Source organism: Trachinotus anak, unplaced genomic scaffold (genome assembly GCF_046630095.1).
Source record: "Trachinotus anak isolate AG129_WGS33_773 ecotype Australia unplaced genomic scaffold, CSIRO_AGI_Tana_v1 ptg000008l, whole genome shotgun sequence".
NCBI classification, from domain to species: Eukaryota; Metazoa; Chordata; class Actinopteri; order Carangiformes; family Carangidae; genus Trachinotus; species Trachinotus anak.
In genome coordinates this window covers 18,460,477-18,487,927 of record NW_027273859.1, presented here as the reverse complement: position 1 = coordinate 18,487,927, position 27,451 = coordinate 18,460,477, and the positions used below count along the sequence as shown (strand labels likewise).

At 41.2% G+C, this 27,451-nt stretch overlaps 1 protein-coding gene across 1 annotated transcript; it reads left to right on the top strand.

The window, feature by feature from the left end:
* Positions 1-730: 730 nt before the first annotated feature.
* Positions 731-25,751, top strand: nsd3 (nuclear receptor binding SET domain protein 3). The gene is made up of 25 exons (XM_071483222.1): positions 731-1,209; positions 3,564-4,420; positions 5,889-6,161; positions 6,265-6,427; positions 6,525-6,679; positions 7,445-8,074; positions 8,161-8,323; positions 8,409-8,509; positions 9,036-9,081; positions 9,194-9,324; positions 9,593-9,718; positions 9,822-9,948; positions 10,034-10,234; positions 11,754-11,933; positions 12,723-12,869; positions 15,888-16,044; positions 17,190-17,392; positions 17,504-17,616; positions 17,736-17,882; positions 17,974-18,096; positions 19,548-19,664; positions 19,763-19,904; positions 20,013-20,119; positions 20,236-20,440; positions 20,697-25,751. Exons 2-25 carry the CDS (start codon positions 3,608-3,610, stop codon positions 20,966-20,968), a joined length of 4,842 nt encoding a protein of 1,613 aa, XP_071339323.1. The 5' UTR covers positions 731-1,209; positions 3,564-3,607; the 3' UTR covers positions 20,969-25,751.
* Positions 25,752-27,451: the final 1,700 nt, after the last annotated feature.

Here is a 27,451-nt window from a genome sequence, read left to right as displayed (position 1 = left end):
AGGCTGTATCTGTTAGACTGCCACCTTTGAGATGCAAATTACTGACTATTATTAGACATTACAAAGTTGTATTTACTGTGATTTGATTTATGGAAATTGTTTTAGAGAAGTGTTGATTTAGTTCTGTGATAATTTTGGACGGTGTAGTTTGTGGTGCTGTTGAACTGCACTGCACACAGAGAGATGTTTCTGTTATTTAGTGTACTCTCACTAATATAAATGTGGTGGACAACACCTCTCTGTATAATCCATCTTTACCTAAAGTAGATTTGTGAGAATTTATGTAAAAGTTTTGATGCAAACTACAAAAGCAAGAAGTTCAGCTTTTGTTCTGGGGCTGAGTAGTTTTGTTGGAGGGCTAGATTTGGCTCACAGGGTGCTAATTGCCCGCCCCTGCTGTCCGCTCTGGACTACAACCGTGGTAAGAAGAAAAAGCGATAGAGTGAGAGGTTTATTTATTTTCCTTCCTCTTGGGCAAAGATCAGGCGAGGAGGCGGATTTAACTCAATCAGAGATTGTGGTGCATCAGGCTGGGGGAAAAAAAATCAAAACAATTACTTAATTCTGTTTACAATCTTTATCCTAGAAAACCATACTGACTCTATTAAAGCTCTCTCTGTGGCTGTTTGTGGGTATACTCCTCCACCACATGCATTTCCTCCTTCCTCCTTCTTTTTTTTTTTTTTTTTTTTTTTTAAAAACACACGCTCCTTCCTGATAAAGTATGTGCAGTCTGAAGTAAACTACACATCCCGAAGTGCTCCTGTTGACCCCTTCGGTCCGGTCTGAATCTGTGTAATTTGGCGCTGAGCTGAAGACCGACCAGGCCTGGACTAGAAAGCGGGCTGCTTTTGTTGAAGCAGAGGAAGAGGGAGCCAGAGATCGTTATAATTACCATCGTTATCATGAAGACCGCACACAGGAGGGGGAGCGAGAATTGAACATATCTGTCTCTAGCAGGGTTTTCACTAAATGCTTCAGTCCCTACATTGAGGAAGAGCCAAGCTTTGGGATTGGGTAGCGACCAGATAGCGTAACACCCCCTCCTCCTCTGTGTAGAGAATTGCGTTAAAACGAAAAGGAAAGGCCTGCGCTTTATCAATAGTACAGGATTATTATTTTTTATTTTTCTGATTTTTCCCCCCCCTATAGATTAAACGAGGAAACGTTGCTGGCTGGTGTATGTGTTTAGAATGGGACACGCTGAAGGTATTGACATTTTTTTTTTTTTTTTTTTGTAATTTCCCTGCATCTCTCGACTCGGCATCGAAATCTGTGCTGCTCCTTTGCTCTCTCCTCTTTTAGCGATAAGCGTGTTTGCCGTAGCCGCCGCCGCTGTCGATGCATGTTGCTGTCTCCCCCCCTTCTTCTGTCTCCTCACTGACCGTTTTCAGTCGCTTATTTTCAGGCACTTTTTTTCCTCCAAACCGCCAGTGATGGAGGTATAATCACGCCAGACAATTTGATTTAAAGGGGTAAAGGCAGCCATATTGGCAAATGAACGTTAGCTTAGCCAACATTAGCTTCCCCTTTCATCTTCTTCCATGTGTGGTGGGCATAAATGGATAAACGATAACTGGAAACGATTATCCATGTCGGCCAAAAGACAAATGGTCGCATCCCCGTTTCGTGTTTGTTGTCTAAAGGTTGAAACGACTCACGTCTTTTCAACACAATCTCTTTTTGATGCCAGGTAGCTTTAGGCTAACATCGCAGAAAGCTATAAGATCATACATGAAACATTTTTTTTTGTCTGCGCAGTCGTCTTTAAATAAACCACTCGGTTTTAACAAGGAATTCATATTTACGACACCTGGTGTGAGCTCAAAAATAATACCACAAGTCGATATAAGTGGCTGGTGACTGATAGTTGACACTTTATGTGTGTTTACATCACCATTATCCACCTTTCCCAGTGCTGGGTAGCCCGAGTGTGTCCACATACTAAACCACAATCAGTGGATTAGTCCGGTGACTGTGAACATGCGAGCTTCAACACTTTTAACCTGATTAATGCATCATTATAGATATTAAAAGTGTCAAGTATAAGAGGGCAAAGCAGCCACCAGTACCTGGTCTTTGTTTTGCTTGTGATAGCAGGCCACCATGTGTTTGTGTTGATGAAATTAAAAAAACACAAAATGATCTATAGCTTGTGGGAAGAGGCACTGCACTCATAATTAATGGCTATCAAAGTGGAGCCTGCAAAACTTCTCAGTCAATAAGTGCAGGCTGCCTGGAGTTTGTTTTTTGTTTTTTAGAGCATGTTTAAGATAATTGATGGTGATGTTGGCTGAGGATTTGCCCTGGTTTTGGAAAGAGTGTGACCATAAAAGTCCACTTACTGTCCATTGGCATCTAACATTCAGACAGCCCTGTGAATTTATCAGGGCTTCAACAAACAGTATTTTTTTTATTATTGATTAATCTGCAGATTATTTCAATTCACCAAATCATCTTTTTGTCCATGAAATAGTGAAAAAATCCTTTTAAAAATTTCCCCAGGGTTTTCAAAGTCAATATAGTTTAATTGGTAGTTTTGTCTGATCATAGTCCAAAACTCTAACATAGCCAGTTTACTATTATTGAAGACTAAAAAAAAAGAAAATACATTTAAGAAGCAGGAACCTGTGATTTTTTTTCTGTGCCAGTTTTGTTTGAAATGCTGCTCAAGTGATGATTGTGATGACGATGACGAAATTGTTTAAATTTAATCTTCTAATCATTTCAGCTTTTGAGTTTATTAGACGCTGAGGTTGGATTGGAAGAATACATCTGTATTACTCTGTGTATTCTCAGGCTCAGGATGGTGCTGCATGTCACATAATATCTTATGATTCCTCAGAGCATCGAGGCTGGATTACCTGCCAGACAAAGTGTGATACTGTTCTGGAGCCTTGGCTGTTCTTTTGTTTGCCACACATGCAAATGTGTTTGCAAATATGCACCACTAAAGCACAATATTAGATGAAATGGTAAAGGCAGGTGCTAGATTTTATTTTTTTAGGATTCATGTTTTGGATTTTTCTTACTATTTGCGACAGTTTAACAGCATAGACGCAGACACAAAAGATGTAGCAAAGATCCCTGTCTGGGTTCAATCAAAAATATTCCGATTCTGTTATGTCTACAAGGTGCATATTCCTAAATACATTTACAATATGTTTAAGCACATTACCACAAACCAACCAACACACTGCAAACCAGAGGCAGGATAATCTCCCAGAATATGAGCACTGGTAGGTTTCTGGGCCTGTGGACAAAGTATTATGAAGCTGCTATGTGTAGTCTGCACTATCCCTTGTGGAGACTTAAATATAAACAAAAATATACACCATGCATAGAGAGTGACAGGAACTGGGGGGGTCAATAGGTGTCCAAAAAGGGTCACGAAGAGTGTAGATCTGATAAATGCAATGTCAAGCTGGTGCTTCATGTTACGTAATTTCTTAGTAAAGGATAAATTACGTGATCTTGAACAAAGTTTTTGGGTGATTATTGATGATCTTGATTTTGAAAACGCAGCCGACGTGTGTCATTTCATTGCATGTCTATGTCAACAGGTCCAGTCAAAGAAAAAGACAGTTAAGGATGCAGGAGCCCAACAATGGATTTCTCCTTCTCTTTCATGCAAGGGATCATGGGAAATACAATTCAGCAACCCCCTCAGCTCATTGACTCAGCCAACATCAGACAGGAAGGCACCTGCGACACCGGTAGTGACCCGGGCGAGGATGGTGGTCCCTCCTATGATGCTGCCCTGGATGCAGAGTTCTCTTACCCGCCGTCAGCTTCGGAGGACATGCAGCAGGTCTCCAATGGCTTCCCGCCGGGTCTGGGCATGTATGAGCCACAGGCCAAGTTTTCCATGTACTCGCAGTTCCCCAACGGCTCTGCTAATGGCTACGGGGCCATACGGAGCTACGGAGAGCACGGTCTCATGCCGGGCGAGGGTACGGTCCTGAGAGGCCCTGGCCTCCAGGAGAGACCTTTGTCTCCCGTGTCTCCTTCGCTGCCCACACATCACCCGCACCTCCACCACCATCATCATCACCCCCATCACCACCACCACACGCACCACTTCCACTCAAATGCACCCCATATACAAACCCACCCACACCCACAGAGTCCCCCGCCACCACCACTGCCCTCCCAGCACCACCTGCCCCAGACGCCACACATCATGACCCACACTCTTCCCCCTCCTCCTCCATTACACCTGCCTTCCTCCAGTCCTCCCCCCTCACTTGTGGACAGTACCCCCTCTTCTCAACCCTCTCACGCCCCGTCCATCACCCCTGGTGGGGTACTGAAGAAAACCAGCTCTCCAGAGATCAAGCTGAAGATCATAAAGACGTATCAGAACGGAAAAGAGCTGTTTGAATCTGCGCTGTGTGGAGACCTTCTGCAAGAGCTGCAGGTAATTGATGCATGTTCAAGCTGGTCACACACACACACACACACACAAACACACACAAGAGACCATGGTCATGTCCTCTGTATTCTGTTTTTACATTTGCACTCCAAAGATGCTATTCATGTAGAAGGTGATTGAATAATCTTCTATATTTTGTGAAATAAAAAAAAACCTTTATATTAAGCTGAATGATGCAACAAATTTTGCTAATCAAATGGGTTTTTGTGCAAAAATACTTAACATTTGCTTGTTCCAGCTTCTCAAATGAGAGGATTGGCTATTTATCTCAGTTTTATTTTACAGTAAATAGAATATATTTGGGTTTTCACCTAAACAAGCTAATTTAAGATGTTATATTGGATTCTGGTAAATTGTGATTGGCATTTTTTACTATTTTCTGACATTCTTTTAAATAAGCAATTGATTATTAGAGAGAATAATCAGCAAATAAATCCATATTGAAAATGTACACAATAATCCTCTTGAGTGTGACAGTTTCTTCATTCTTAACCTTGGACATAATTTCTCAACTCAAGGGCGATTTACTAGCTTTTTCTGTAAGCTAACAATCGTCTTTTTCTTCTCTTGGAACATTTCTAGAACTACATCTATCTCGACATGTATGTTATTTTTGAAACATTGCATTTATCTTTGCATGTTTTTATTAATGTCTCCAAATCAACTGCATGGTAGATCATTACTGCAGTCAAGCTTAACACTCAAATAAACAGCAAAATTTTAAAAAGCCAAAAAAAGGAGCTGACCTAACCTCAACCTTCACCCTGTCTTACTTAACTTTGTATTATTTGTTATGCCTCTGTTCATAAATAACTTAAAGGAAGATTGTAAGATAAGCTCATTCATTAATTCATATTGATTTATTAGAGATCAGATATTATATAAACAGACTGCTAAGACATCTGACGCATTGTACAAAGATATGACAAACTATTTGTTCCCAAACCCTGGACACGGGGAGCCAAAAGGAAAATTTGTGTGTAGTTAGTACTGCAACTAACAATTCTTTCCAATGACTGATTACAACTTAATTAATACGACCTGATTAATACTTTGTCTTCCAATCAATCATTTGCCCTTTAAAATGCCAGAATATAATGAAACATGTCGATCCAGAATAGTTTGCTTTGTCCAAATAATAGTTCTTAACCCAAAAAGTATTTAGTTTGTTATTATGTCAGACCCTGAAAAGTAGCAAACCCAGGTAGTGTGTTTTGAAAAACGGCATTACACACTGGATATATGTCTAATATGTCCCATATAGAATTGTTACACTGGGATTTAATCGGCTTCTTAACAGGATATCTGGATATCAGAGGAAGATTTTATTTGTGCAGACAGACAGATCCATTTTTGAATTGACATTATGGAAACGGCAAAAAAAAAAAAAAAAAAAAAAGTTTACTGATGTCTCATCATCGCTGTTTTCCTTTTTCTATTTTCTAATCTTCAGAAGGAGTCTCAGAAGAACGAGGCCGCTCAGATGCAGCGCAGACATGAGAGGAAGAAGGAGAAGAGGAAAAAGAGTGCAAGGCTGCAGCAGCAGGTCCAGGAACAGAGCAGAAGCAGAGCAGAACAGAGCAGTCTGGACCAGAGCCAAACACAGGCAGGTACCACGGGCCAGACAGAGGACACCCACGTCCAGCCCCAGCCAACAGAAGCACCCCCGGCCCAGACAGAGAAGCCTCAGAAGACGGTTATCAAAGCTGAACCAAAGACACCAAAGGCAAGAGCAGGACTGTTCACTCAGTAGCCGTTTCAGTTCTTTAGTAAACATAGTTGTTTGGATTTTGAAAGCAGATCAATGATTTCTCCATGTTCATGTTTAGGTTCCGAAGGTCCATCATCCATCAGTGATCCAAGAGACGGGCTTCTGTAAGGAGTTTGTGATAGGAGACCTGGTGTGGTCCAAGGTGGGCACCTACCCCTGGTGGCCCTGCATGGTCTCCTCTGACCCGCAGATGAAGGTCCACACTCGCATCAACACCAGAGGTACACTCTCAATCTGTCTGTTCTTTCGCAAATGTATGAACGTGTAAGATGAGGAACGCCACAGCTCGTTTTCCTGACTTTCTCTGTTGCTGTGCAGGTCACAGGGAGTATCACGTCCAGTTCTTTGGCAGCGTCGCTGAGCGAGCGTGGATCCACGAGAAGAGGATTGTCATGTACCAAGGGAAAAAACAATTTGATGACCTTCAGGCCGAGACTCTGCGCAAAACCACAAACCCTGTAGAAAGACATAAAGTATGTACAAGTGCATCTAAGAAATTTTATCGTACCGGTGCAATGTAAAAATACAATGTAGGCATTTTCAGGGGAAGAGTCATTCAATCAAAGTAAAGCTTTATTTTTAGAATTTACTTAGTTTGTTTCTTGTGTATGCAGTAAAGGTATATATATGTATTTATGCAGTCTTTGTAGTAAAGAAGTTAACCTCGTATATAACAGCTATAGAAAAAGATCACAGTATAGGTAGATAGGTAAGTAGAACCCAATTGATGCAGGACTCCCATAAATGCAGTTTTCAAGCAGGTTTGAGGAAGACATGAACCAGAGGTGAAGTATTTTACAGTTCAACCATTAACTTAAGTCTTAAATTCTCCATTGACTCCACATCAGTCTCAGCTCTGCTATGACTTGGTATGTGTTGTATTATTAGGTTGCTATCCAGCAGTTATTTTTAGTTTTAGTTTTTTGCTGTTTTTGTTTTGTCTGTATTTATATAGGCCAGAATCACAAATTTGCCTCAGTGTTGAACAGGTTAAAACTTATTGACACCATAGGCCGTGCAAGCACTTTTTAGTTTTGATGTTTAGTTTCAAAATTAACAATAAACTTATTTTGAGAGAAAAGATCCATCACTACCGTTACCACTGATTTTAAAAAAGTAGAAGAATGATCTGGGGACTTCTTGTTGATGATACCACTGTTTCTAAATTATCCCATGTATGTTTTTTAGATAATGAATGGGTTCTATTTAGAAATATTTTGGTATGTTTTCCTCTCCAGCTCCTGAAGCCTATCCCTCAACGGGAGCGCACTCAGTGGGAGGTAGGTGTGGGCCATGCTGAGGATGCTTTCCTGATGACGCGGCAGGAGCGAATCGACAACTACACCTTCATCTATGTTGACCCCACCCCTGATGATGCCCCGCCCAATAAGAAACCCAACATCAGAGCTGAGAGACGAAACCGGCGCTCCAGCGGCTCAATCAGCAAGAAGGAAGACGGAGGAGTGAAGTCACCTGAGAGAGAACAGCCACCACGAAGGCAGCTGCCACGCAGACAGTGTAGTGTTTCAAACACAGAGGACAACACAAACTCCCAGGCCTCGAATGAAGAGAAGAACCAGAGGGGGGACCACCGTAAGACCAGCTCCCCAAAACAGAACGCTGGTTGTGACGCACGAGCGCGGCAGGACTCACCGCCTCCAGTCAGGGCCTGGAAAACAGCAGCTGCCAGAAAGCTGCTGCCTCTCTCCATCACCATGAAGAGGCTGAATGTGGAGATCACAAAGTGTGACTGGCCTCTCCTGCAGAAAAAAGCAATTCCGTCTCCAAAAAAAGAAAAAGAAGAAGAGAAGGAGGAGAGAGTGGAGAGAGAGGCCAGGCAGCCCGACCTGGGATACTGCTCCCCTGAGGTTGGTGTAACATTGTCAGACAGAAAAATGTACATGTGACATAGTTATGCTGTAAGATGGTGTTCAAATGTTGATTCTTTCACCAGGACAGCAGAGCTAAACCTGAGCCCAGTCCAGAGGAGGAGGATGATGGGGACGAAGGGGAGGAAGATGGAGATGAGAGGAGAGGCTCCCCCGCCAGTCGGAGGAGCGAGGAGGGAGGAATGCAGCAGACCTCCTCCCCTGGATCACACCACAGTAGTCCACAAGGTTGGTAAAACACAGACATGGTGAATATTTGATGTGTAGAATGACATTGTAAGAGGTACAGCTCAACATTTTTCTGCATTTTCAGGTTCTCAGGAGAGGAAGCTGCAGCGACGATCAGTCAGGAGCAGGTCTGAGTCAGAGAGAGGCAACGATCCCGTCCCTAAGAAGAAAACCAAAAAGGAACAGGTATCAGTCCTCCACAGATAAGGCGCTCTTCAGACCTAAACTAGTACTGCATAAAAAATGTTTAAAAAACAAAAACACACACAGGTGTTGCCTCTGCTTAAGGTGGATGCAATTGCAACCTTTGTTGAATTTCATACCCTCTCTCACCATGTTCCTCTACACTGTCAGCCAAATATACCAAAATATCCCAAAATCTAATAAATAATTAAATGCAAGGGGCTATGTGCATGGGGGAGTGCTGCTTCAAGAATGCAGGAATTTGTGCTCGAACATTATATAACGTTGTATTGCATTGTGACAAAATTGAGTCAGATTCAACTTTGTTTTCTAGACAACCCTGAGTTGAGTGTTTTCTGCTGGAGCCCTCTGTGCGTCAACCGGTGACCACCATTGAAATGAACGAGGGGGCGTTCTCTTATTTTATGCAGCGCTGTGGTTGGTCTGAACATAGCCCACTAAGCTGCTACTTCCAGAATCAGAATGACCACCACTATGACCTAAACTTCCATGTTTAACCTCCTCACAGGCGGAGATGGCTCCTGAAACCACAATGAGGACGGGTTCACAGAAAGGTAAGGGATCTTTCTGTCATGCCTCTTGTAAACCTCTGTGGCGGGAACTCCATATATATTTCTAAAAACTGAATTTCATCTTTTTGACTGCCCCCCTTATGTGATCCTCTAGGTGCCAGTGAGATCTCAGATGCCTGCAAACCCCTGAAGAAGCGAAGCAGAGCGTCAACAGATGTCGAAATGGCTTCATCTCAGTACAGAGACACCTCTGATTCTGACTCCAGAGGTCTCAATGATCCACAGGTAGGCTTCGAAAAATGTGTAGAAATAACCACACACACAATGAGGAAAACATTGTCACACTTTTATTTATGCATTCATTGTCAGTATCTTGCCAAAGGACACTTCATGCAAACTTGAGGAGCTAAGAATCGAACCACTGACCTTTCCAATTAGTGGAAGACCTGCTCTAACTCCAGAGCCACAGCCGCCTTATCCAAAACAGTACTCAATTCATCAAGAAGATAATTGACACAATAATCGACACACTTGCTCTGTCTTTATATCACAGGGTTTATTTGGGAAGAGCCTTGATAGTCCGGCAGCAGCAGATGCAGATGCTTCAGATACTCAGTCTGTGGACTCTGGCTTGTCCCGACAAGACAGCAGCACTGGCAAGAGAGACACGGTCTGCCAGGTCAGCGCTGCTCATGATTCATCCCTGTTAGACTGTCTTTCTTCTAAAAGCTTGCGGGTATTGAGCTCATCATGCTCTATTCATCTTTTCTGTCTTTGTGTAGATCTGTGAGGTGTATGGAGAGGGTTTGGTGGTGTGTGAAGGTGACTGCAATAGACAGTTTCACTTGGAGTGTCTCGGTCTGACGTCCCTACCTGAAGGCAGATTCATCTGTCTGGAATGTAGAAATGGTGAGCGAATCAACTACATCTTCACCATCACATTTGTTGTGTTTGGCTCTTTACTATTAGAGATTCTCTGTCATTCTTTTTCTAGGCAATCATCCTTGTTTTAGCTGTAAAACAGTGGGCCAGGAGGTGACACGCTGCTCTGTGTTGGGATGTGGTTGTTACTACCATGAGGATTGTGTCCGCAAACTCCCAGGAACCACCAGCAGTTCGGACGGAGGCTTCTGCTGCCCTCAGCACAGCTGCTCTACCTGCTGCCTGGAGAGAGACCTGCAACGAGCCAGTAAAGGTAAAACAGCTTCTGCTTTGTCTTTTTAGCTTCTTCCTGTTTTGAGTCTGCAGTGGAAGCTGTGGGGCAGTGAGCCAGCGCTACATCAGCAGAGTGTGAAGAAAATGCATGAAAAGTTTCGTTTTCTATTATTTTTTGGCTTCTAGCTGATGTTATTGACCAATGGCAATCAAAAAAGCTCAAATAATGAGTGCAAGGGTCAGGGCTGTGCTTCCCTGTTCGAATATGTAAAAGAGAAGTGTGACAGGAAGAAATAAGACCAAGTGTGTTTATCTTTCCTCGACTGAAATCTTGTGCTGCATTTCCTGTAGAATATGTGATGACTCAATCTTGCTACAAACATCCTGTTCCACCCTAAACTAAATGTGTCCATGAAGTTGGTTCTGAGGTGAGGGGCACCTGGAGGCCGTAGACCATTTCAAGTCATTTCCATGTTCCTGGAAGTGCCTTTAGATGTTGTGCACTATCCTGCTGGAAATATGCCACCTGAAAAAGTGAAGGGATGCACTGTGTTTACATCAAAGTGTAAGGATCTTGTGGTTTAAAAAGGAACCTCAATTGCTAAGGTGCCAAAAGAGTCACACTGCAACACAATCACCTACTCTTTGTACCCGCGACACTAGGCAGGATTAATGCTGTAGGTGTCTGATTCTGACCGTATTTGAAGGCACTCATACAGATAGAGAAGAAAGGTTGGCCACCAAGTAAACAAAACCTTAAACTCACAGTTTTACATAGTGATCGAGAGGAAATGACTTTTTAAAACCCTCCAGGAACTCATCTCAAATCAGATCTCGTAAATTATGTTATATTGTATATATTGTGTTTGAGTCTGTTGTACACCCAAACCCAGTAGGAGATATTCATGGTTGTATTTGTCTGTACAGTCCAAAAAGTGGTTCTGAAACTTTTTAAATTTTTATAAGAAATGTTGCAGATGTCTATGAGTTGTTAGCCAAAGGGACATTTCTTCTCTTCCCACATGGTTTCACTTAAATAACTATTTGAGGCCCATGAAAGATAAGTGAAAAAAAACAAAAAAATATTAAATATATATTTGTGCATCAGAATTTAATTGTTTCTTCTTTTCAACTACATTAAACATCTCTCAGCCCTCCAGATTTATCCTGTCACCCTCTGGACCCCTAGGTTGAGAACCACGACCATGAAGTGTGACTGTTCAATGTCGAACCATGTTTAGCATTTCTTGTTATTAAACATCAATGAAGCAAGGAGAGAAATTACATTTTAACAGCAGAAGATCATTGATTACGTTAGCCATAAAAAACAGTAACAAGTGGTTTTATTTTTTCCTTCTGATTTTCTTTAATTACAGCTGGAACTCGTAAAGAAATTTGACCTAATTCATCATAAAAACTGGAATGAAAGCAGTGAACCTTTCCTCAGTTCTGGGCGTGCTGTAATGTATCACAGCTCCATGTATGGTGGAGTGAACAGTTCACAAATACTGTGAAGTGACTCACTGAGTCGTTTTCCCCTCCGTTCTCTTCCTGTCCAGGTCGTCTGATGCGTTGTATCCGCTGCCCGTTGGCCTATCACACAGGAGACAGCTGCGTGGCGGCGGGTAGTGTCCTCCTCACCCATCACATCATGATCTGCAGCAGCCATGGCAGCGCCAAGAGGAACGGCCTCCTCACCTCCCCCATCAATGTGGGCTGGTGCTTCCTGTGTGCCAGAGGTAAGCTCTCATAGCAGTCCACGCTAATGGCCTTCCTCTCCAACAGCTGAGGTTCAGCAGTGACCCTGAACAGACGGAGCAGACAAACACAGAAGCTTTTAATTTCACCACACTTGGTGATTTTGCTTCAACCGCCCTCCGACTTCAGTCTTATGACAAACTACGAGAGCAGGGTTTTCTTACTTGCACTTCACGCTGGAGCATCTACAAGATCTGATGACCCTCCATGATTCTTTTTTTTTTTGTAATATAACAATTTTCTCTGATACAGTCAAAGTTGCAGTAATACCTCATGAGTGAAAACAGAAAGCTCACAAACCTCCTTCAGACATTTTATGTTTGGATATTTTATATTTAATATTACATGTTCCATGTTTGGCATTGTTGGTCATTAATAGCAGTGATGTGAAATGTAATGTTTGTTTTCCATCACGATACTAATACTATGAATGATCCAGGCTGTTACACTGCACTCCACTTAAAAGAATCCCCTGGATGTTGATGAGTGAGAAAACCCAGGATTTATCCTTTTTTTTTTTTTAATGAATTTCAACCAGTTTAGATCTGATGTTTTATCTGCTGAACAATAAGTTGAGTGCACTGTTTGGCCTCTTTGTGTAGGGACAAACTTTGTTTTACTTGTTACTTTCTTGTGTTTTAACTGTATGTGTGTGTGTGTGTGTGCACGTGTGTGTGTGAGATTGTGTGTTCTTTCTCTTTTTGTGAATTTTGGGTAATTTCGAGTTTGACTGCGGCTCACCCCCGTCTCTTCCTGTGTGTCTTGTGTAGGGCTGTTAGTGCAAGACCTTACTGACACCATATTAAGTTCATATGCCTATAAGTCCCACTACCTTCTGACTGAGTCAAATCGTGCTGAGTTGAAATTACCTATGATTCCCTCTCCTTCGTCAGCTACCAAAAAGAATGTTGGGAAAGGTAACTGAACAGTTTTTCTCTTTCTCCATTGTCCCACTGGTCTGTGTTTGTGTTGTGCCTGCTCCCGCTCTGATTTAGTTTCCCTTTTGTACGCATCTTTCATTTCAAAGCCTTGCGGTGCAAAGTTAATTAACTGATTAAACATGCAGTTAATTCAAATGCAGAGTTACGCAAGTAACCTTAGCCAAGTTCCCTAACACATTAACAGATAACAGTGGGCCTCATGCAAGAACATCTTTGTATTCTAATCCCAAACCTCTTGTTTTTTTGGGCGTATGAGAAGAAGGATTTGCCAGAACTGAACTTGTTGTAAACTGTCTTTTCATTAACAGACACGTTGACATATCACAGCAGGAAAAGCACAGGTGTAAATAACAATATTAATGTTAGCTGCTTCAGCTCCAGGGTCCTGGTATTGTGCATGCTGGCTCACTGTGACACTGTCATGGCTTACTGGGACACTTAAATAGAAGAAGGGGTACATCCCAATTCCCTTATTTGATCATTCCTTACTCCTTGATCCTCGCTTGGTGTTCTGGTCTTCCATCTTGAAAACTGTCCCAAAGCAGTTTTCCTGCTCTGATGAGTGAGGAGTGAGGAAGGATCTCTGAGGAGCCATGAGTGAGGACATTAGACTATCCTTTGCAGAAGACATTTAGCTGAGCACCATGACTTATAAATACTCCACAGTGCTGACATTGTCAGGAGCAGATTTCACCTGGCTGACTGAGGAAACATCTAATTTCTCTAAAAACATATTTTAACATTAATTATTTCCTTTCTCCTCGCATGTTTTCCTTGCATCTGTCCTTCCGTCTTCAGTGGGAGGGACTAAGACTCAAGGAAAAGACACTAGTGAGGGAAACATGGATACAGTTAAGGGAGTTGAGAAGTGCCCAGAGCCATTTTTAAGGTTATTAGAAACACAAAGGCTTTTCTTGCTATGACAAGTTAAAATGTGTGCTGTGAAAAAGGCCTCTTTAATATCACCTGTTCACTGCATCATCATTAGCAGAATTGCTGCCCCCAAACCACTGTATAACGCTGTCTGCTACATTTCCTTTGTGGTCAACATTGATTCAAGAGTGAAAAGAAAAGCTTTCAAGTGCTGCTGTTGGAAATCAGCAGACAAAAACAGGACGTGTTTTAGCAGTGTCGGTAGTGGTAATATTAATACAGCTGCCAGTGACGTGTCGTCAGAGCAGCGCCGTACTGAGGCAGATATAAAGAACGTGTGATTTAAAATGATTAACTTAAGGTTTACTTACTGAGATACTTTCAGCGGCCACGGTCTTCTTCAGAAGGTGAAACTTGCCCAGATGTTTTGATCTAAGTTCAGGACCTGGGTCGCATTACAAGAGGTGGCCATGTGACCCCTGTCTTTGTTGGCGTCCAAAGAGAACCTCAAGTTCAGAACTTTTATCTCTGTAAATGTGCCCCAAGGCCAAGAATGACCCTCCACATTCAAAGGAGGAGTAGTTTTACATTACAAAGGGATGTCAGAGGATATTATTCAGATAATGTTATGCTGTTGGTGTAGCAGAGGATTTTCTAGAACTATCGAATCAAAAACCACAATGATTCTCATTCTTACTTGAAAGTCAAACTATAGTTTTTTCTTGCTGTGGAGATCAACAGGTTATCTGTACAGGACCTGTGCGACAAATCTGAACAACTTGTGAATTTCATTTGTATCCAAATAAGTTCTAATTACAAGGAAACTGGTATCTGCAACAAGTTCTCTTAAATCATTTGTATGTGCCTCTAAAGAACAAATCTGTTCATATGAGTGGTTCTTGCACGAGGTCCATTGTGAGAATCGTTTGCACTGTGCATGAACAGTCAATCCGGATATATATCTTTGCAATAAATCTGCTATAGATAAGATAAAATTAAACGTTCTTTTAAGTTTCAATGAGTAAAATTTCCCTGCTGGGAAAATGTAATTGGTCATTAAACCACTGTATGGTGCCCTGATGCAGGATGCTCTGGATTAGCTCAGGTTCTGTCTGTGGTTTGTGGAGCTTATTGCTGCTGGAGGCACACTGCTTCTCTGCTTCAGCACTCTGGGCTTGTTTTTGATTTGAAAGGCCATGTTCAGCCTCACCTCTTTATGCTGACTGCAACTCAGTTTTATTTTTGACTGAAACTTTCAGAGGAAATGAATTTTTGGCTTACCTCATTTTTCTTGAGCTTTGACCTGCCTTGGATGGAACATAATTCCAATCAGGACTATATTTGTAAAATTACTCTCTAAAGTTGTGATGTTCATTCTACATTTCATTGAAGAAAAAGAAAAACATTTAGTAAATTGCAATACTGTACAAAAAGTACATGATTCCATGCAAGCTGGTCTGTGCAGGATGTGATATGTGTGATGGGAAAAGTTTGCTTTACTGGCAGGACTGCATGCCTGCTTTTTGCCAGTAATTTGTTACTTGAGTATAACACTGATTTGTTGTTAACTCGCTGGCTGATTTTTATTCCCGTGCTGCCGCATGTATTTCCCGTAGACTGGTCTTGGTACAGTGCTCTGAATCTGATTGCCAGACATGCTGTAACTGCTGTAGTAAATGTTGTAACGGACCTGAGAATCACATGTAGGAGTTTCCAACCATCTACATTCCTCTTCATGCTGTATGGTTGCCACAGGAGCCTTGACCCAAAAAGCTCCTGGCCTTAGTTTTTTATTTCACAATAAAGGACAGTTTTTATTCTAGTAGTTAAGTAGTAGTTGCTAAAGTACCGCTCCACCACAAGAACACTTTTTTCGTGTTTTCACTATAAATGTTGAAAACCAATGATTTGGTTAGTGTATTGTAGGTTTTGCTCCTCAGCTTCACTTTAGTGTTAATATTTTTCTTAGGCTTGTCTGCAAATGAGATTCAGAGTTTGTCCAGGTTTTAAGGTGCATCACCTAATCATACACTCCTCCTCTCTTTGCATACCCATTTCCCACAATGCATGCACACATACACACACATACACACATACATGTGTACATCCATACAAATGTAGGAGGCAAGTTGCTGTGCTGCGACTCATGCCCAGCTTCCTTCCACCCGGAGTGTTTGGAGATGGAGATGCCGGAGGGCGCGTGGTCCTGCAGTGATTGCAGGGCAGGGAAGAAACCTCACTACAAACAAATTGTCTGGGTCAAACTGGGCAACTACAGGTACGCAGAGAGCACTGATAATAGACTGCTGAGGGTTGTGCAACTGTCGGTCAGATTTGAAGGATAAGTCCGGTGATATTCTGTATTTTTCTTGTTAACAAAAAATCCCACAGAAAGAACAGAAGTAATAATGAATTGTTCTGCGGAGACAAATTCAGATATAGCTTATTCCTCTTTTCCATAGAGCTCCATTGTTTTCCAAAAATATAAACAACACATCAGAGAGCTTCTCTGTTGCACTACGAGACATGTCCATTCATTACAATGAACGTGGGCTCCCACTAGAGCACCAAGTGTGGATTGATCCACAGCTGAAAACAGTCCCCAACAAATGAAGTATTTACTCCAAATCATCAATTTAAGTAACTCCTGCTGGAAAGGACAGTGCCCAGCTGTATTAGAAAATTATCTAGCCTTTGTAAAAAGTGGAACTAAATATTTGTGACCCACTTTAAAAAAATGCATGTCCTCACTCAGAACAAATGGTCTTTTGGCTGAGAGACACAGACAGGCTGGGGACAGACTAATGTATTGTTGGTTTTGGCCTCTTCATAGCATTAGTTGACATTAACAAAAGTATAGAATCACTTGTCTTATCCTTGAAATTCAGTGCAACAGATTTTCAAGCTCACATTGAAACAGGATGCAATGTGATATTATAGATGCAGCTTTTCAGTAATTACTGAGCAATATGGGTGTTTTCCTGGCTCACACTGACTGCAAACCATGGTCTTCAATATTTATGCCACAGTTTAGTTTGTTGGCATGATAATAGGTTAAAATGTGGTAATGGGAAACAAGTAATGTCTCCTCCATTTAAGAAAAATTATAGTGTGCCCAAAAACAAATGCATACATGTAGATCCTATAGGTTGGTGTTAAACAGCCATGAGCTCTGAGCTGTGATTTTTTGCAGGAGCTTGAGAAGGTAAGTTTTGTTTAGACAAACACTCAAATTGTCAATCAGATAGGATTAGATAGATTTTTAAAAAACTAAAGGCAACCTAAATAGATAGAGTTTGGACCTATGTACATTGGATCTCATTTTTTACAGGTAGAGTTATTCTTCATACACTCTTCCACTGTCCTTACTTTTCTCCCATCTTCTTAAATTTTCTCATTGAACAATGTCCTGTTCCCTTGCAGGTGGTGGCCAGCGGAGATCTGCAACCCTCGCTTGGTGCCATCAAACATTCAGAGCCTTCGCCATGATATTGGTGACTTCCCTGTCTTCTTCTTTGGCTCCCATGACTACTACTGGATCAACCAGGGCCGCGTCTTCCCCTACGTGGAGAATGACAAGAACTTTGTCACGGGTCAGATCAACATCAACAAAACCTTCAAAAAAGGTAATTTCTTCCTAGAAAGTTTTATTTCTACTTTAAGATAAATCTGTTTGGATTCCATCCTGTGAAGATATAGGAAGGGTGCATCTCTGACATATTGTTGCTGTGTTTAAGCTCTGGAAGAAGCAGCCCGGCGGTTTCAGGAGCTGAAGGCTCAGAGGGAAAGCAGGGAGGCTCTAGAACAGGAACGCAACTCTCGCAAACCTCCACCCTACAAATTCATCAAGGTAATGTTGTTTTAATATCTCACTTAAAACAGGTAACGCAAAAACTTGTTGAAGTTGAACTTATATTCAGTAAGTCCTCAGTGTTTTTACTTATTGTGTGGATGTGATTTCTTGTGCAGTCCAACAAACCAGTGGGGAAAGTGCAGGTACACGTAGCTGACTTGTCAGAAATCCCACGATGCAACTGCAGATCAACAGATGAGCACCCTTGCAGCCTTGACTCCCAGTGTCTCAACCGCATGCTGCAGTACGAGTGTCATCCACAGGTCTGTGTGCATGTTTGTTATTGTTCATTCAGCTAATTTCTTGAACAATATTGCACCTCCTAACTTATTACCTTTATGTTGCTATTGTCAGGTGTGTCCTGCGGGAGACAGCTGTGAGAACCAATGTTTCTCCAAGCGGCTGTATGCAGAGACAGAGGTGATAAAGACAGACGCCCGTGGCTGGGGCCTTAGGACTAACCAGGCTCTCAGGAAGGTGTGTGTTGAACTGAAGTTTCCAATACTTTTACCCAAAATGGCATCAACATGTAACCTTAAAGCTGGATTTAAGCTTCTGCATTAAGGGGCTACAGCAGCTACATGCATAGGCCTCCTCAAATATTTAATTACACATTTGGGCTACGTCATTAATGATGTTTCTGATGCTGATGGAATTCGTAAAGAATGAAGACACCACTCAGGAAGGAAAAGAAAGACTCTTAATATTCTTCTCAGTAAGAAACATCTAACAAATCAGTTAGACCACAAACCTGCTCATCACAATAACTGCTCTTTATGAATGAATGTAAACACAACATCTGCACGGCAGCAGTTTCTTATTCTGTAACAAGACACCGCAAAATAAAGTTCTTCATTACCTGGATGTAACTCTAGTTCTATAAATAGGTAAAATAAATGAAACAATGTAAACACGGCTTGATCATGTACAACACATGTGTCTGGTGTGGCAGAGCTGAGATCAATGGCTGAAATCCAACTATGAGCTATAAATCAAAAGCTACGCCAGCAGTACCTACAGTGGGACTCCTGTTAATCCCTTGCATCAGCTGTCAATCCAGCTTCATTCATTTGTATTTACTTTTATCTTAAATGTGAACTAAACCAATCCTAAATGAATAACTTTACTCTCAAGTTTTTGTCTTAATCAGTTACCTGTAATGTAATATTATCATATATACAAAACAGCCACAAATGGAATACGACATGTTCAAAATCACCATAAGCCTCAATCAAAGTGGAACTACAACTCCTGAAAACTACAAAATCAGGATCTGCAGATTGATCAACTTGCACTTCTTGCCACATGGTATGGGGTCAAATTCTATTTAATCTGTTGTATTGGAAACACTAGGAGTCCAAAGTTGGTGTGGAATCAAATTAAAGAACATCTTAAGAACAGCTGGACAAGGATCCAAAGATGATCAAAATGTCAATCACAAAAACATGTTTTCTAATTGAGGACTCAGAACAAAGTGACATTTGACAGCTGAAAACTTGTAATTTAAGGTTTGAGCTTGGGTGAAGATTGAATGTTATTGTAAAAGATGCTCATCCGAACTAAGACCTAATATTTCAGTTTTTTTCTTTTCCTTGTTATTTGTTCTGTCATTAGATAAGTGACAGTAAAGAGAGGAGAAAGAGAGGTGAATGACATGATAAAGATCCCACGGGTGGCCTTTACCTCACTGGATCTAGACTTCCAGTATTAGATATACAGTTTCCAGTCATGTCAATACACAGAACTTCATTGTGGCTTTCTCTGGGTGCTTGTATTTAGAAATGATTTTGGTCACAGATTCAGTGGCTGTGAATCCATGTGTCCTGTTGAATTGTCCTTGACATTGATTCCTGAAGTCTTTTTAAATAAGGGTGTCTGTGTGATGGCCGGAGCAGTGGACAAATGGGATGTTTTGTTGTTTTCTTCAGGGTGACTTTGTGACAGAATACGTGGGAGAGGTGATAGACTCAGAGGAGTGCCAGCAACGTATCAAACGCGCCCATGAAAATCATGTCACCAACTTCTACATGCTCACCCTCACCAAGGTAACATCACTGATAAACACTGAAACACTGTTCAGAGGAGAGACCTCCACGGAATATTTCTTAAACCCCGGTGACTTAATATCTGTCTCACCTCACAGGATCGTGTGATAGACGCCGGCCCAAAAGGAAACTCGTCTCGGTTTATGAACCACAGCTGCAGCCCAAACTGTGAAACTCAGAAGTGGACGGTGAACGGAGACGTTCGCATCGGACTCTTTGCCCTCTGTGACATCGAGACTGGTGAGTTTACATGGAAACATGAGACACACGCTCACATGTATTCTGTTACAGTCCTACATGCACTCAGTGAGCCATATGATGTGAGCTTTGTCCCTGGTTTTCCTGCAGGCACAGAGTTGACGTTCAACTACAACTTGCACTGTGTGGGCAACAGGAGAACGTCCTGTCACTGCGGATCAGACAACTGCTCTGGTTTCCTCGGGGTGCAGCCGACGGTGAGGACATCTACCTCTCAGCACCCTGAGTCCAGTTCTGCCTTTAAACTGAAGCAATCCTGGCTTAGAGGCTGTGTTTGATTTAGATTTGTCTTTCTATAATGTGTCCTCCTCAGAGTGCCGTGGTGATGGAGAAAGAGGAAAAGGCCAGGAACGCCAAGCTAAAGCCGAAGAAGCGGAAGCTACGGCCGGAGGGCAAACACACACACGAGTACTTCTGTTTTTGCTGTGGAGAAGGAGGAGAGCTGGTGATGTGTGACAGGAAGGACTGTCCGAAAGCGTACCACCTGCTGTGTCTCAACCTCACTAAGCCGCCATATGGTAATGACAAAATGAGCTTGTGTGTGTCTGTCTGTGTGTAACTCCATTTAGAATCTATAAATACACGATGCCTTGCTGATAACAAATATTTTATATGTTCCGAGGTGACGCAGATCTATAAAAAGCACTCCTTTATCAGTACTGATCCTGACTTGTCACTGGTCCGGCAGGATCTATTACTACAAGTACCTCTGGTCAGGAGTCACCGCTCTGCTCCTATAAATATCTTCATAATCACCTCTTCTCCTGTCTGCAGGACGGTGGGAATGTCCATGGCACGACTGCAGCGTCTGTGGCGCCCCAGCCTTGTCTCTCTGTGACTTCTGCCCTCGCTCATTCTGCGGGGATCACGAGGTGGGGGCGCTCACCGCCTCCTCCCTGGAAGGCCGTCCCTGTTGCTCCAATCACAACCCCCTCAGTCCACTGGGCTCTGACTCCAGCTCGACCCAGCCACGGCGCTCCGCTCTGAGCCCCATCAGGGTCAAAGAGGAGCCAGAGATGGAGCCGGGCCAGCAGTCCGCAGAGTGACGCCTCAGCTCCCTCAATACCTCATTCCCTGTGAAGTGCGCTCCTGTTTGCCTCCTGGGCTCCGATCCACCTCTGACCTGAAGCAGTGCACTGCAAAACGGAATACAGTGCTTTTTGACGAGTGTGATGGCTGCTACTCAGAGCCGAGACACACCGATGAACACAGCAGAGCAACTGGAGTGTCGGCATGGGAAGTGACCGGGCATCATTGTGCGCCATTCTCCTCTTGCCATAAAACACCATCACTAACACTCTCTACAGCTTACTTGTGCCCATCAGGGGGCCCAGACCAACACCTCATTATGTTTCTTTTTTTTTTTTTTTTTTTACAGCTGTGGAAATTTTAAGTGTTGTCACGTCGTCAAGTTACCGGCACTTTGAAGAACTCATTGAGTGAGGGGGAGGGAGAGGTAGCGAAGAGGAGGAGGAGATGTAAGGCTGAACCTCTCCACCACCGCCGCGCTGCTCCTCTCCTTGTTTACCTGCTGTAAGCTGTGGTCAGCATCTCAAACACAGGATGGCTTCACAGAAACAAGCCAGCCTTCCTCCATCACTCCTGACGTGATCTGTCATCGTATTTATCTCTTCTTCCTCTCGGGGAAAAGGAGAGTGACCGATTTTTGTGCAATTTTTTCAGGATCACACTACATTCCAACCTTCCTTAAACATGGTTTTAATATACTTATGGGTATAGATGAATATAATTATATACAGTATCTATGTTTGTTAATGTTTACAGACAGATTCTCTCACTTCATCTCAGTGAGTGGTGTATTATGTTTGTTTGTTTAGGTGTTAAGCATTACGCAGACCTCCTTGTGAAAATAGTCCTATTAAGGTGAAATATAATGGTATATAGTGTAATGGTATGACATTACAGAAGTACTTGTGATTTTCATATTGCCAGTCTCACTTGCCATTGTGTATATAATTGGCTCATAATATTGTAAAGTACTTAAAGATCAGGAGGGACGGAGCCTCGCCTCTCTGGTTGTTCCTGGAAGAAGGAAACGCTTTTTTAAAACAACAAGACAGATCCTTTTTATTTTCTTTTTCGATGAAAGTTCTGTTTTCAGATTTCCTCCGAACAGTTACTGTAATTTGTATTGTAGACGGAGGAGCCCAGCTTGTGATCACTGGTGCTGTCTTAAAGTATTGTTAACCAGCCTTAAGTTCGACTCTGGCTGTAGGAACTACTGCCCAGATGCAGTCCATTTCAGTAACGTTGTGTACTGTGACCGCTTTGATGCTCGTTTTTTTTTTTTTTTTTTTTTTCTTCTGTTTGTTGTTTTGCCAAACTTTTCTGAAAAGCACTTTCACAAGGCTTGTCGCTACACAATTTAGCTAGGTCATACATACAGAAATGTATATTAGAAGAACATATGACAAGTGTTTCAAAATGGATACCTCTTCTTCTTGTAGTAACGTCGGAATTTAAACTGTGTTGTAACTTTTTTTCCTCTCGGTCAGAAACGTGGTGAGTGCTCTGCGTGGTTTTTTTGAGGAAAGTGGCCTAAAAGCTGTTGGGGTTTTTTTTGTTGTTTTGTCTTTTTGGCACAAGTAGAAATGACTGCCAGCCTGGCTTCATAAGAAAAAGTCCTCAGTGTCCCCGGGGGGCACTTCTTCATTTTCCAACTGGAGAACATCCTCAAGGCTGGGCTTTATATAAAGACATAATGGTATAACAACAGTCCAGTCCAGTATAATGTACAAATACAAACTTCTGTACAGTGTTTTTAATCACTCATCTATCAAATTCAATTTTTTTGTATTTATTGCACCACATTTTATACCAATTTCTTTTTCAAACACCAGTACAGTAATTTGTCTCCCTCTCCACCACGTTGTAAGTGAAATAGACTATTTAAAAACATGGGGAGTTTTACATATTATATCTGTATCTAGTCATTGCATATGTTAGGTTTTTTACATATGGTGTAATGATTCCACATTTGGTAACAGCCGCTGCTCATTGATCTGTATCGTGACTCACTGTAATTGGTGTTAAAAGCAGTGTGAAGCAGTTTAATATTGGATTGTAAAGTTTCCTTTTCAAAGCAGTTTTTGTGCTGTTTTAGCCTGGATTCAAGTGATCATCACAGGAGGAAGCTTTTCTGTAATCATGCCTCAGCATTTTGCTTGTGATTTTTCCCTGGTTATACAACTGTTTGTTTGTGGGTTTTTCTTCATTTCAAAAGATTTTTTTTTTCTTTTTAAAGCCTCCCGTGGTGGTCGGTGTTAAAAGCCGAGCCACAGGGTGAAACGGTGCCAATGTTTCCAAAACATTTCAGTTCATTTCGGGTCCCTTTGAATGCATATAGTAGATACACTCTGTTATCAGTTTATTAGATACTTTTAGCTAAAGTGAATGCAGTGTAACATAACAGGCTTGCAATAAGTCCTCCCTTCGTTAAGGTCGTAAGGTTCAATTTTTGTTGGAACTCTTTTAGAGAGGTGTGGATTCACCTTCATGATCATTTTGAAGGCTGTAGTTTGTGAGCTTTTGTTTGATATTGACAGGTGTGTATATTATTCTTGTTTATACCAATGAGGCAAAATAACAGAGACACCTCTCTAATGCAATACAGTGCAACAGCAGCACAAATACATCCTCCATATTAATCATGCAGTTCAATCAACACCTGTCTAAATAACCAAGAAGGGAGGGTTTATTGCAGGACTGTTGTATGGGACTGCATTAGCTTTAGCTAGGTGTACCTAATAACCTGGCAACTGACTAAATCACGAGGCCAAAAGCCTAAAGAAAGACAAAGGGGAAGGTGAGCTGTTGCATGCAGAAAAGTAAGAAAATAATTCTAGACATGATTTAAGACATATGCAAATACTCTGCTTGGAACCATAATTTGTGTTTGCTATAATTTCAGGTGCTCAGTTGAAAATAAGTAATTAGTGCATCTACTCTTTTGCTCTTATTGCAAAATCTATAATTTATAAATATGCAAATATTCTTCACTTTAAAAGTTAGCCGTAAGATTACACTCCACTAAAAAATGTATTTTTCAGTGTATGTGTGCTGGAGATTTTAAGTGTCCACAATACATTTGTGTAAAATGCATATTTAACCTCCAAACTAGTTGTGATGTCACAAAATCATCTCGCAAATCATATTTATTTTCTCAACCCTCAGCAGATTTGTTTAAAAACATAATTCTAGTGTCCAGACTGTGCACATACATCATTCTGCACAGTGAAGGTCAAACACTGAAGTAAAGTTATAATTAGCAGATCGTATTTTTGAGATGAGGGACACTAAAGTTCACAGAAATGCAACAATACACATTACATTTTCTGACTTTTCTGCTGCTCCTCTCCTTTTTTCTTTCTATAATCTTAAAAGACTAGGCTTGCTGCTTCTCTGTGCAGCTTTTCCTGCTCCCAAATCTTGCCAAACTCTTTTATTATTGTCGATTAATCGTTCTTTATCAGGTAGGTGCATAATTAAGACACTTGTTATTTGCATACTCAGCAGTATAAGTGTCTAAACTTGAATATTCTTTATTTTTTTAATTTATTGATTTTTTTTTTTTTTTTCTTACATAGGATTTATATATGTGTGATTATCAGACTACGTGCATCCTGGACTCTTGTGTTTGTGGCTTCAGAAAAAAATGTCCGGCTAATGAGTTGCCATGACAAAACTGGTCTTAAAGCCTTTTTTCTTTTTTTTTCTTTTTTCTTCTTCTTTGTCTTTTCAGTGTGACTGTTGTTCAGCTGAAATGCATGCTTCCAACATTAGACACTGGTTCTATCCACTTTAATCAGTTGCAGAGTCTTCAAATGCCTAATTTTTAATTAATATGTTCCCTTTTTTTTTTTTAAACATATTGCACAAGAGAATCTGTAAAACTGAACTGCCTTTATTTTTTTATTTTCTGTGCACCTGCAGATCGCATGATCGTGAATTACTTTGTGCCAGTTTGTCCTCCTCTTCCCCTTTCAGCTGATACAGCAGCAGTATTACGTATGCCTAATTTAAGTGTCCTAGCGTGCATCATTTCATTCACTTTAAATACTATCTGATGTATGTGTTTTGTTGGTTTACACTCAGCATAGTGCCCACATTTTTATTTTGAGGAGACAGCATGTTTGTTCTCATTTAAGTGACCCTTAAATACATCAGAGGAGGATTTTTCTAGGTGTCCAGGCATTTGCTTTTTTTTTTTTTTTTTTTTTTTTTAGATACAAATAAATTTAGGATGGACCCCCCCCTCACCTCCTTATGTCAAAGGGTATGTTTCTGTTCACTGTGACGTCTTTTGGTTTTTGTGCAATGTTGCCGACTGTCATTAAGTTTTTAACTGACATGCTGTCAGAGGAGATATAGTGTTGGAATAAATAAATAAATTCACCTTCATAAGCACTCATCATCTTTTTACTTGTAGTAAAATTGCTTACAGTAACTCTGACTGGGGTCATATCTATCTCTCGTGGTGTTGCTTCAAGTAAAACGTGGATGAACACAAAATACCATGTTGATTACTGTTCAGCCTGTGTTACTGCATACTGCATATTGTTGAAGAACTTGTAAATAGTTTGCATTGAACTTGCATAGAATCATGTTACTGTGGCGTGCTCTTTTTGCTTGTACAATTCTGCTTCTAAATGTGTGTGACTGTTGAGACGACACTCTTTTTGTACATGACTGTCTTTTTATTTGAGAATATTGATTCTGTCCTTTTTCATTCTAAAGTTGAGTTTGAAGAGTTCAGTCATGCCTGAAGTTTGACTTTAATAAAGCTGTACTCTGTCTCAGTGAAACACACTCACTGTATGTGATTTTTTTTTTTTTTGGTACAGTTTAATAATTTGGAGAAAACACAGAACCAGATATAGATTAACATCCTTGTTTAATTGTTTGTAATACCCAGATTTTACCATATATTCATCAAGCAGATGACAGCTGAGTAAAACTGATGTAAAGATAGAAAAATGGTTAAAATACATTAGAGCTGCTAAATCTATTTGTTGAATAGTTGATTGACAGAAAATTAATCAGCATATTATAATATGATAATCTGTTCATTGTTTTAGACATTTTTCAAGCAAAACTTCCAAATATTTGCTGGTTAGAGGTTCTCAAATATGATGATGTGATGCTTTTCTTTGTCACATTTTGACTGTTGGTCTTGATATACTTTTAGTTAGAGACGTCATTTCTGCTTTCAATAGGTCCCAAGACTTTCAGCTATTGTACTTGTATTTGGCTTTTTGATATCTTTTATAGTTTTTGATTTATCACAGTTAAAGTTTTATGCTTTTTTCTGACAGAATTTGAGTTTATAATGGGTGTCTATAGGAGGAGGTTAGAGTGGATGACATCACATCGCACACACAGGGAGAAGGTGTTAAACTGCTCCAAAAAAAAGACTGTTTAACTTGTCCTCATGGCCAAACTACTACTCACTACCAAAACCTTCAAAGTTGCAGGAAAACCATCCAACTAACTCATTCACTCTAATGTAAATTGAGAGATGAAAATCAGGAGTAAGACAGAAAGCGGGGCCTTTTTAAAATCACTGCACCAGCCATATTTTCACACCACAGACAAATATTTTCTATCAGTGTGTTCAACAGAGTCTCCTCTCTCAGAATAGGCTGCTGTTGTGAAACTACAGCGGTGTGTCGCTTGAAATTTTGCTGCAGCAAGGAATTGTGGGACGGCATTCTCTCTTTTCCTCTCGTAAAGGAAGGTCCAGTGTTTCCTATGCTGAAGGAGATAAGATAGGAAGCACTGAAGCTCCTTTCCTTATCACTACTAGCAAAGGTTTTCAAAGTAGGGGGTTGGCCTCACTGGAGGGGATCCCAACATTTTCTTTCCAACTTTTTCTATGTATGTGGTTTAGTTTCAAGATATGTCAAACTGCAGTACTGGGCTATCTTGGCTCAATTGTTGAGTGTGTATGGATGGAATAACACAATCATGATCCCATAAGAATCCTGGAATTGAGTGAAACAAAGTAATTAAACCAAGATGGGGTGGGGGGGGTGCTTATTTCCAAGGTTTGTCTGACGGGAAGCCCACAGTCTCAGACTTTGAAATCCCCCGAATTCGCCCAGCTCTTGTCATGGCTGCCATTTAGATACTTCCAGGTCATTTCACTCAGTTAGGAACCTTCTTAAGCAAAAAGGACTTTTCGACTGCAGCCCATGTTTGAGTGACAGTGTGAGTGTTTTGAACATAATATTCCTACAGATGGACAGAGGAGAAGTGGATTGCACTGCAGGGCGTTTTGAGGAGGTTAAATAGATGTGATACTTTTTTCTGCTGTAAAAACTGGACACCACCGGAATCCGGGACGACCACAGCTGCTGTTTTCAGAGCTTTTCCTCACGTCCAAAGCAGGTGGGTGTATGTGGTTGTCAAATACACATCAACCTGATATCATTTTTACACATTTTATATTTGAAATAGATTCCAGATCTAAAGGCCCTGCTGACTGAGAAGAAGAATGCACTAAGATC